The sequence below is a fragment of the Egretta garzetta genome, unplaced genomic scaffold (assembly GCF_000687185.1).
Source record: "Egretta garzetta isolate BGI_Z169 unplaced genomic scaffold, ASM68718v1 scaffold54, whole genome shotgun sequence".
NCBI classification, from domain to species: Eukaryota; Metazoa; Chordata; class Aves; order Pelecaniformes; family Ardeidae; genus Egretta; species Egretta garzetta.
In genome coordinates, this window is record NW_009259313.1 from 474117 (window position 1) to 485467 (window position 11351).

At 39.4% G+C, this 11351-nt stretch overlaps 1 protein-coding gene across 1 annotated transcript in view; it reads right to left on the reverse strand.

Annotated features, from left to right (window-relative positions):
• Positions 1 to 11097, reverse strand: part of RASGRP3 (RAS guanyl releasing protein 3) — a 29332-nt gene extending 18235 nt beyond the window's left edge. Inside the window, exons 1-8 of the mRNA XM_035892005.1 lie at positions 11022 to 11097; positions 9409 to 9511; positions 8700 to 8762; positions 6815 to 6946; positions 5389 to 5536; positions 2922 to 3095; positions 2413 to 2529; positions 1832 to 2107 (exon numbers count right to left, since the gene is read on the reverse strand). Of these exons, the coding sequence (XP_035747898.1) occupies positions 1832 to 2107; positions 2413 to 2529; positions 2922 to 3095; positions 5389 to 5536; positions 6815 to 6946; positions 8700 to 8762; positions 9409 to 9511; positions 11022 to 11091 (1083 nt within the window). The 5' untranslated portion in view covers positions 11092 to 11097. The remainder of the gene's footprint in view (positions 1 to 1831; positions 2108 to 2412; positions 2530 to 2921; positions 3096 to 5388; positions 5537 to 6814; positions 6947 to 8699; positions 8763 to 9408; positions 9512 to 11021) is intronic.
• Between the last annotated feature and the right edge of the window lie 254 nt (positions 11098 to 11351).

Here is an 11351-nt window from a genome sequence, read left to right on the forward strand (position 1 = left end):
TTATAGTCCAATATTTTAATCTAAGGGGTGTTGCAGCGGGCAACACATGTTCCCTTCTCTTCCCTGTCCCACTAATCAGGACTAGGGCTTGTTCCCAGATTGTTCTATATAAGGTGCAACAGGAGAAGTTTTCCTATTGCCTCAAACCATTCCCATTCCTCATTACAATGAAGTCACGGGTAGATCCATGCCGTCTTGGTAGCTTCAAGCTCAGGCTCATATTTGTCAGCTTCTGTAGCATAAAGCTCTGTACCTGATCAGTCCCAGCATAAATTCATCACAAACTACAACTTCTGCTTACTTTCTAGATATGCACGTTTTTAAGCATTTTAAAGTAAAGCATGAAAGGAAAAAATCCAAGGCTCCTGCCCAACAGCCCTCCAGGTAAGGCAGTTACCTAGAATGAGCTAGGTAATGAGAGTCACCTCAAATCTGTGACCTGACTGAGGAAAAACTGGAATTTTGTTCCCACCTCCCCAAGGAGCGAGGGACAACACTGCAACATTGCCTGTTCTAGACACAGCTATTCAGAGATAGTAAAATTCTCTCCCTGGTTTTTGATCTAGATTTTTTTCCTGTTGTCTAAAACAGAAAAAAGAAATTTGGAGAAAAATACGGTCTTGAGAAGTTCATGCTATCCAACAAAATGAACACTGGAAAAATTGTCAAATTCGTCCTACTTACACACAGACCTTGTTTAGGTCTAAGTTTATTTTTAAAAGAATTCTATTGAGTTAAGGAGAGCAAAGATATTATCTTTCAGTCCAGATAAGAGATCTGAAAGACAAAGTTAAATAACAAGAACAGAAACAGCATAAAATGATTACATATTAAGATAGTCCTTTACCTACCATGACACGTTTCAGACTACTCTCAGGTGAGTAGGTGACTTCTATTTGCTTGCAACGTCAAGTGGTTTATAACAAACAACATGCCTTTTTTTTCAAGTTTCCCAGGTTCTATCTTTAATTCCAAGATACTGGGTTTTGTCCAGGACCTGAACAAACTGGTGTTGGGTCAAACACTGCAGCTGTTGAGACCAGTGATAAAATGACTACATTTCAACAGAAACAGGATTTAGCCTGATGGTTCTGGCTCCACACTTCAGTATGTTTTGAAATAAAGTGTAGTATTTATTAAAACTACATTCATTGTCTACACATCAAAAAGGGGACTGAAAATTAATTCCTCTTAGCATTGTCGGTAGCAGCTTTTTTTAAAAAAAATTGTTTTATTCAGTCTTTTTGAAATCTCACTTTCCTTTGGTTTGAAACGGGACATTCAAATCCTTATCTGGAACATGTGTGTGCAAGTTTCCCCAAATGTAGCCAGTGCCAAGGGGATGGAGAGGGAAAAAAAAGTAGGGGTTGCAGGGGCTATTTAACACCATTCGAGAGCATTTTTTTGCTGGATAGGAACTACACAAAGCACACGGGAGTGAGAACAGAGTGATGCCCAAGTTGGAATTTCACTTGTGTGTCCATGTCAACACATCACCTGATCTTTGTGCAGGAGACATAAGCCTCAATTCTAAGTAGTCAGAATTTAGTTTTTACTTCTCCTAACACAAATACGACCTTCTTTCTGTCATCCTTAAAATAATGAATTGACAACAATCCCGTTGCTGCTTCCAGCCATGGCCTACTACAGTAACGAAACTCGCTTTGACTTTATTCATACCTCACATGAACTTGCTTCTGTTCTCTATGCTCTCCCTTTTCTTTTACAAAACTAGGATAACAATGTGCACTTATTTCTATAGATATGAATATTCCTACTGACATTCAACATCTGAATGATAGAAGTGAATTGAAACATGCCCAATACTTACGGTTAGCAGGTTAATTAAATCCATATTAGGCTCTAAATGATGAGAGGCAGTTTGCAGGGAAACCAGTTCACTCAAGGTGATGGAAAGCTGCTGCATTTTCACTATGTTAACTTTGTTCTCATCTATCCAGTCAGGAAAAATGACATGAACAGCAATCAAGTCTTTCAAATGAACTCCTAAAATAGGAATTTTGAAGCCAACACAGTCAGCAAAAGCCTTGCGGTAGTTGCAGTAGTTTCCATTGGAAGAGACCAGCTCTGTCATTTCGTTCCAGTCCTGCAAATAGCCAGAGAAGCAAGTCTCTGTGAAAGCATTCATGGCATTTACTTAATCTGTTTTAAATGAGCACAACTCATGTCAGGGTGTCGGCAGTGTTAATTCCTCTCTGGCACAGGCAATCAAGCAGAGGATCTCTGTGAACTGATCCTTCTTCACTGAGAGGAATGCAATCAAAGTGCCTTTTAGGATGCCCTGCCGTGATCCAACTATTGTGCTGGTGAGACACTTGCACTGCAGAACCCATCAGACCTCAGAGAGGTGATGTTCTGCTCAATATGTCTGTATTCTGGAGTCCACCATACCTTTGTGACTTCTGAAGACAGATGAGAATGAGTTTCTTTCAGGCGAGAAATAGAGCTGTGGCTTAGACCTCCCACAACTGCCATCAGTGTGTTGAAGTTCTGGAGATGAAGGAGCTTCTGCAGGAGAGATTGATCGTGCATAATTAAAAATCAAGGAAATACACATGGCAGCTATCCAGTGTCACACACCGCTAAAGCAGAACTCACTAAACCAGGGGACGTAACAGAATGGTTCAGCATTTCTTTTTTCTAATTAGCGTAGCTCCACAAGAAACACACAATAGTGATAGCTGTCAACCACAATACAACAAAGGAAAATTATTTTATAGTCAGGTCTGCTCGTTAAAAACTGCAGACATACCACACCTGAACAAATAACCCGCAGTGATGTTGAGCAGGCTGTTCACTGAGGAAACAGCTCAAAGATCACCCAGTTCATTTGTTTATTGTGATCTATATTTACATTTTTGCTTTATACTGGAAGAAAAAGACTTGTATGCAAGACTTACCTGTGCAACATTGATAAACTTCGTGATCACTTCTGCCCTTTGCTGGGGTGTTGGTTTGCTGAGAACCATGAGCTGGACCCATTTGGAGATACCATTAAATAAAGCAATAGATCTCTCCAAAGTAAGATTGTCCTCCAAGCAGCCATGGATCACATAGCTTCGGTAGTCTGTGAACTAACAGAGGAAAGGCATTTTCAGTAAAATGGTGGACAACTTAAGAACCAAATCAAAAATCTGATAATTTTTAATTTTTAAAGCTGTTTTTGTTTAGAAAGTGACCAAGACTTAGGGTCAGCAGACCCTGCTGCACATCAGTTCTTTCTTAAAAGTTTTTTGTTGGCGGTGGTTTGGTTTGGTTTTTCTTTTTTTTTGGTTTTTTTTACTTAAATGTCAACATAAAACTTTGGTGTTTGTGTGTCAGGTAATAGAGAAACCTGCATGATGAGTGTGAGTACTACTTCCATGGAATTACCTTTCCCATCATTTACTCAACACTTACAAAATTCCATTCTGTGTAGTTTTACTTGACATACTCATGGCATGATACTCTATAGGAATTATCTAGTGCTACAAGCAAGAAGCATATAAATAAGAGCTTTCATCCCACTCCAGTATCGTAACCAACTCCACTGTTGATGTAAAGAGGGACATCTTGGCCCCGCTGAAGTCAATAGGAGCTCTGTCTTCGCAGGAGCTTGAACTGCACCCCAAGCAGCTAACTATGCACCCATTTTCTTCCTTCCATGTCAAACAAATTCTGTCGCACAAGGAGCTACTTCTGATAAACCTTGCTCCTGTTGATGTTATTGTTCAGTCCCTGTGTGTTCATGGACATGGGTGAGATACAGCTCCCAAGAATTAGATTTCCCTAAATGTTGGAAACTATTTCTCCGCTGTCCCTTAAAGACAGATTTTCAGAAGCTTATGACATAACTTCAGCTTGTGTAGGGAGCTGTTTACAATAACAGATAATACGGGTTTTTTGGTCTTAGCTGATCAAAAATTGCCTGCTAGAAGGCCATATGATGGCACTTACTCTTACACAGTAGATGCTTGTCTCAGAGCTGCAGATCAACAGTATTTCAGTGTTCAGATACTTTAAAATGTTTTCTATTATAGTTAACACTTCTCCCTCATATTTTTTAAATAGGTAAAACCAAAGACAGGATTCAGACTAATCATCTTCTACAATTATGTAGCTTTGAGATAACAAGCAGTACAAGATTAATTAACTCTAATTGGTTGCAGAGAAACATCTGAGATGATAGCAAAATGCAAGCTGAAGAATTAACAGAGAAATTAGGAACAACAAGGAAGAAAGAAAATTCATTGCAGGTCTGAGTTTTCTTTCTGGAATTTCCAAAGGAATTAAAATATAACTTAAGTCTAATTAGATATCCATGCCTTTTTCCTTGTCCCTCCTTCCTTCTTTGAGGTTAGCATTGCACAGATCACTGGAGGGTGTTTTCCCATAATTTAAAGTCTAGAGTAATAAACCTTTGAACGTTATTAAATGACATCAAAAGAGATTCTATTTAGACTGGTCTCAGCTCCTCATTGATCTCTTTTTCCTTCCTTTCTTGAAACAAACAAAAACCTCATATATTTTTCTTAGTTTTGGAGTCTGATTTCTTTCGTGCTCCTAAACACTTGAAAAAAAGTCTCATTTTTTCACTGAAGAGAACTTGTCATCTTGAAAACTTACTGCTTCCATTTGCCACCAGATACAGTGGCATCATGTGACCTTTTCATAGGGATATTTGCCAGCAGAAATCAGCATTTCTTTTGGCATTTAGGTTACTCATTTGTTTTGCTTTAAGTTCTACTTTAATTTTCATCTGGTTTTGCCTCTTCTGTGTGAAAAGAAGCAACTGTATCTGCATTTTCCTCAGTGCCATTATTGGAGAAGGAGGAAAGAGAAGTTGGGCAGTCTCTGTTCTTGCAGATTTTCAAGACCCAACTGGCTAAGTCCCTGAGGAACACGATCTACCTCAGAGCTGACCCTGCTTTGGGCAAGGGGGTTGGCCTAGAGGCCTCCTGAGATCCCTTCCAACCTGAATTATCTTCCAATACTAGGTTGGCAAATGAAAGGACAGATTCTGAAGAAGTAATTGGGAGTGAACAGACACTACAGAAGGACTATATTTATTTCAGTCTGTTCAAAAATTATTAATTGCAAAGACTCTGATATTTCCCGAAAAGTAATTAACTCTTTTCCTCAGAGGAAAAAAAAAAAGAACCTGAAGATTTTGAGCAATATTAGTTTAATCAATTGCTGCAACACATGGCTGCAGTATCTTTTAGCAGTAATTTCTGCCCAGAATTTCTCCACAAAATTAACTTCTGTCACTAAAAGCATCAGTCATGAAAAAGACTGAGGCAGTGCTGGTGCAGCCACGGCTATGTACATATGAAGGATTATAAAGATTTACTACGCTTAAGGGTGACAAAGTTGTAGGCTTCTTACAGAAATTCTCCTAAAAGATTTATGCTCCAGAAAAGTGAGATGTTCAGCTAGCTCAATGGGCTCCAGATGGTCAAACAGCAGGCAGGCTTTTCCTTTCTTGGAAATCCTCTTCCTCTGTGTAACTCTTCTCATCCAGTCATAGGAAGGACTGCAACAGAAAAATAGATATAATTCTCAATTGTGTTTGGGTATATGTGAATGTAGCCCACAGTTTGCACACATAGCATAAAATTACCAAGAGACAGACCAATGAGCTTTCTGATCGGTGACATCCAGCACATAACAAACACTCAGAGTAAGAGCCGTTCGGCTGCTTAACAGAAGATAAGAGTTTCACAGACACTACTGCAAATGATAAATAATAGCAGGTTTCTATCAGAACAAAAGGGCAACGTACTTTTTTCTATGATATAGGGAAGTCATAATTAAAAAAAGCTTTGGAAATGCAAGAAGAACACGTCATACCAAATTCTGATACAGAACAAAAAAAAGACTTGACTAGCTCAAGGATTAATTTTTACTCTGTAAGACAATAATGGCATAACAGAAACAGTCAGTCAAACAGCTAACGAAACAGTAAAAAGTGGGTGAACAAAAAGGCAAATCATTTGCTTGCAAGCAATGGAATAATTACTGCCCCATGCAGTAAAAGCACTTGAGAGAGCAGAAAGAGGTTGCTAACAATATTTTTAAATGAAGATTTGAGAGGCACTATTCCTGTGATTTCCCCGGTACTGTTCTTGCAGGAAGTCTTGCAGCTTTCCTTGGGATTAGTAGTGCTGTCCTTCCAGGTTACTATGCCATTTTTAAATAAGGAAAAATCACTAGGCATATGCCATATTTTAAAAGGAAACATCCAATATCAGGTGAGATATAAGAGCCTGTCTGGTGATGTTTAAAAGGTAACTTTCCTTTCAGTGTGTCAAGGAAACAGTAGTGTAATTGTTTTGATGCAATAAAACTACAAATGTAAATGCTAAAGATTATGCAGTTAAAACATAGAAAAAAGTACACAGAAAGCCATTACAAAAAATTAACAGGTTACTGATGAGAGAAGAAAAAAGCTTCCCTGAGAAAATGCAAGATTTACACAACATGCCAGTCACTGCATTGCTTGTTATTCTGTATGAAAAATTACAGGAAAAAAGTAATATTAATCACTTAATTGGCACTAGCCTTGGCAGGAAAATTATTTCTTTCCCATTTGTATTCAAAACTTACATACAGATAAGAATCTTCTCTTTATTGTGACACTACAACTAGAATTTCAAATTGTTAGTAATTTCAAATTTAGAATATAATCTTTTTGTAACTGCTATTTTTCTCTCTCAAGATCAACATGGCTCTTAGTATTTTTTATATTTTGCACAGAACTACAGTTCTGCTGTTACAGAGAGAAAGATGTTGAAGCTCATAACATCCTTACATGCTGGAGATATCAATGAGATGGATGTGATCCTCATAACCGAGCTGGCTGGCTACTTCTCGAAACTCTTCAGTCAAACGAATCAGCCCAAGATCCAAGTTAAACTCCGCAGGAAATTCCAAAATCCAGTATCTGAAATCCATAGACAGTGGTTCAGAGATGCCCAGGGGATTCATGTATAGCATTCAGTGGCTGCATATATATACTTACATTTTATTGAATAGGACTCACTTACAAATATTTCAGACCTAATGGCTTTTGGGCAGAGAGGGTGGACTACCCCGACTTGTTGCTGCTGTGATTACCTGTGACACTGAAGTGGCAAAAGCTGCTTTATCGTACAATTTCCTTTGGTTAACTCACCACAGCACAAGACAGCAGCATTCTATGGAAATGTGAAACTAGTGATGCTTCAGGTGACACACACTAAAGGCACACACATGGGTCCCGACTCATGCTGCCAGGACACTCAAATGACACTTGCACTTATCCCCTGTCTAACTGAGACACTTTATCTGCTCAGAAAAGATTTTTCAATGAAAATGAAAATGTGAATTTGAGTGGCAGTTCTACCACGATAACCATGTCATTGAGATGCCTCCTCTGCTATTTAAGGGGGCATGGAGAAGGCTTTATCAGTCCTGCTTTCAAGACCTCCCTCCCTTTCTTCATTGTGATATAACTCAGTTCAGAGGAAAAAAGAATCATAGAATCATAGAATTGTTTAGGTTGGAAAATCCCTTTAAGATCATCAGGTCCAACCATTAACCTACCCCTGCCATCCCACCACTAAACCATGTCCCTAAGCACCTCATCTACCCTTCTTTTAAATACCTCCAGGGATGGGGGCTCAACCACTTCCCTGGGCAGCCCCTTCCAATGCTTGACAACCCTTTCACTGAAAAAATTCTTTGTAATGTCTAGCCTAAACCTGCCCTGGTGCAACTTCAGACCTTTTCCTCTCATCCTGTTGCCCGTTACCAGGGAGAAGAGGCTGACCCCCACCTCGCTACAGCCTCCTGTCAGGCAGTTGTAGAGGGTGATAAGGTCTCCCCTCAGCCTCCTCTGCTCCAGGCTGAACACCCCCAGTTCCCTCAGCCGCTCCTCGTAAGCCTTGTGCTCCAGACCCCTCACCAGCTTTGTTGCTCTCCTCTGGACATGTTCCAGCAACGCAATGTCTTTCTTGTAGTGAGGGGCCCAAAACTGAACACAGTGTTCGAGGTGCGGCCTCACCAGTGCCGGGTACAGGGGCACGATCACTTCCCTACTAAGAAAAAGCATTTGTTTGAGGGAAGCAGGTTATATCATGTTAGCTTAAAAATTCATGCTTTCTGTTTTACAGAGGGATGTTCCTACACAAGCACAGCCTAACATGTGAAAGCTTTTCCATAAAAACAAGGTCAGAGACAGTCAGTGCAAGGATCAGAACATGCTCAACCTGTAATAGCTTTGGCATCACTAACACACTCCTGTCGTCATAAATAATGTAGGGATTGTGTGAACTGAAGCCGACAGCCCAGAGCCAATCTTCCTCTACCACACTAGATTACATCTTGAAGCAAAATGTGTCTCTCCTCTGTGTGGCACTGAACTAACCTCCCTCCAAGAGATGTCACACTCAAGCACCAGGTAAATCATAGCGCACGTTTTCAATCAGCCTTTTAGGTCAATAAAGTGTCTCAAAAGCTGGATGGCTCAACGTAAACAATGGTTTTCAAAGCACAGAAATTCACTCTTTGCCATGGAATGGAGATCAAGTTAAAAAAAAAAAAGGAAAAGCTTTATGTTTCCATGGTTTAGTTTCAGTTTTTACAAAAAGATATCACACTGACAGTATTCACAGAAGCATAAAGCCAGAACGCTAGAGGACCAGAAGCATGCTTACCTCATGAAATAGCAGATTTTTAATCTGAATTCATTGCAGTTCTCCCCATTGGCATCTCTATACGTAGACTAGTTAAAGAAAGCTTTGTGCGCCTTGATTCAGTAATGCTGTTTTTATCCACAGAAGACTTGGACACTAGACCAGCTGAATAAAAAACAGTATCAAACTTTTCTTCTAGAGATAACCCCAGTATGCTCTGATATTTCATTCACTTTCACAGCATCTTAGGGGACACAGCCTTTTCCCTGGCTGCCACTTTATTTTTTGCCCCGGCAAAAATGCCCCTATTATACTATTCTGAATATTTTGCTGAACGGTTTCTTGCAAGCTCTGGTTAACCAAATGCAGTAATACTTCTGATTATTAAGTTTTTAAGAGGTACAAATGACATGGAGGTCCTTAGTTACCACTGAAAATTCATACTAGACAAAGGCCAGCTGGCCATTACACATTTGAACAGTTATCTTGGCAAGATACTAGCACTTACCCAAAGTTAATTCAAAGTATGCCTCAGCAAAATTGCACATATGGAAAAAGTCCACAACCAATAGCAGAAAGAAGCTCACAAACTTACACCTTTTAGGCTGAAAAAATCTCACCCCGAAAGCTTGTTTGTCACTAATTAATTGACACGTTTTTACACGCAGTCACAGAAGCAATCTGCTTTTGGTGTTGTAATGTCAATTTGCAAGTCTTCCTGAAAGGATATGTGGACAGAAGCTTGCCAGCCAGCTCCGTGGAAGGCAGGTACCACCGGTGCATTAAAAGAAAGGTTCTTGGCAAATGGCTGGAGCACCGATTTCCTTTGTCATCTGCAAAAGAGAAAGAAGTGAGTTAACCACATTTATTCATGAACAGAGAGAAGCTTTTATTCTTCAAGTGGAGTCAGAGAGAAAGGATTAAAAGTGGAAATGTTGGGTCATTATCTACCAAATAGGGAGGAAACAAAACCAAAGAACACAAATGCTCTTTTAGCAATAACTACTGCTAGATTGTAGTGGTAGGTAAAAAAATAATCGGTGTAGATAACAGGCTGTAGCTAGAATAACAGGATATGGACAGCACTATGCTAAATGTTATACAAAGAGGCTGCCAGTAACCCAAAGAACAAATCCCAAACTAGTCCACCAAAAGGGCAGGAAGATGATTTATGTGCAACCACTTACAATATTGCTTTTACTGCAGCTTTATAGCTTTATGCTCACAATTGCATTGTTAAAAAAGGGATCTGCTTCAAGGAATTAAATTTCAGCGCAACACCTCACATCCATGCCCAGGGTCCCTTCTGCAGCTGCTGTGCAGGTCCTTGTGTCTTTGCAACATAGCCACTGAAACTACAGAAAGAGCTATTCCCTAGCATGCTGGCTGACCACCAGTGTTCCTCAACATTTGCAATCTTAGATTATTTTCTGCCCATCACTCTTTTAAAAGACAGTAGTTGATATGCATGTATGAAATGGGAACCACACATGGACTACACTTGCCAAGAGAGTGTGTACAAGGAGGAGAGGCATGATTTCCAGCAGACAGCAAGTATATGGGCTCTGCTACCTCTCATTAGGTATTTAGAACAACAGGTTTGATAGTGGTCTACCAACATAGATATATGGAGATGCACTATACTCAGTAGCAAGATCTGCCCCTTAATTATTTCATTTTGCTCATCTTTAGATACTTTTTTCTCTCCACAAGGGGAAAAAAAAATCAATACCAGTCAAAAGCTGTCCTGAATTTCAAGAGAATCTAAATGTAGCTTTGTGAATTAAGGCCCCATTTCAAAGCATTTAAGTCCATCCATGAACTCATCTGACTGCAATGTGACATATGCCATGACATAGTGTTATAGATTAAGAGCTATTTCATCGCTTCTTTCCCTCAATCCTGGTACATCACATTCCAGTAAGAGTAAAAAGATTACATGAGCCTTAAGTCATATTCTTGCCAATTATTATGTGATGATTTGGAAAACCTTTCAAAAAAAAGTCTGGTCAGAAATGCAGCTGTGTAACTACTCAAGACAATGATCAATGCCAGAAATAACTCCTTGAATAATTCAACTAAACACTTCTCTTTGTGAAGGCCAGCATTTTAAAAACCACTAGACCCACCATTGTGCATTATCTGTATTAAGAAAATTTAATACAGTGTGCATGTGATTAAAATTCTGGCCTATGTGATTCTGGGCCAAAATGAAACACAGAGAATTTTACAGAACAGAAATATTGTTTGCCAAGAGAAAGACTGGCAAAATCAGAGAACAGCAGGGGTTATCTTATAAGATGAATTTCAGGAAAAGCAAAGTAAAATATTGAAAAAGCATACCAAACATTTCAATACAAGCGTTCAAAAGCTCATCTAATGTTGCAGCCTTCCCAAGTGTGTTTGACCCCATTGTCCTTTAATCGTTGTCAAAAAATAAGAGACATTTTCACCAAGTAGAAGGACGCTTCTTCAGCTGCACAGCTTTTTCACTTTATTGTTGGTTGCATTCTTAGCTGGACCTCAAGGAAAATCTGAAAAAAGTGAAGGAGATCATTAATTATATGACTGACTATATGGAAGACTTATGGGGATTCAATGTTTACAGTTCAGCTCATCTTTTCTATACACTATTTTTTCCCCACACGACACAGAGCACGTGAAAGACTGCTG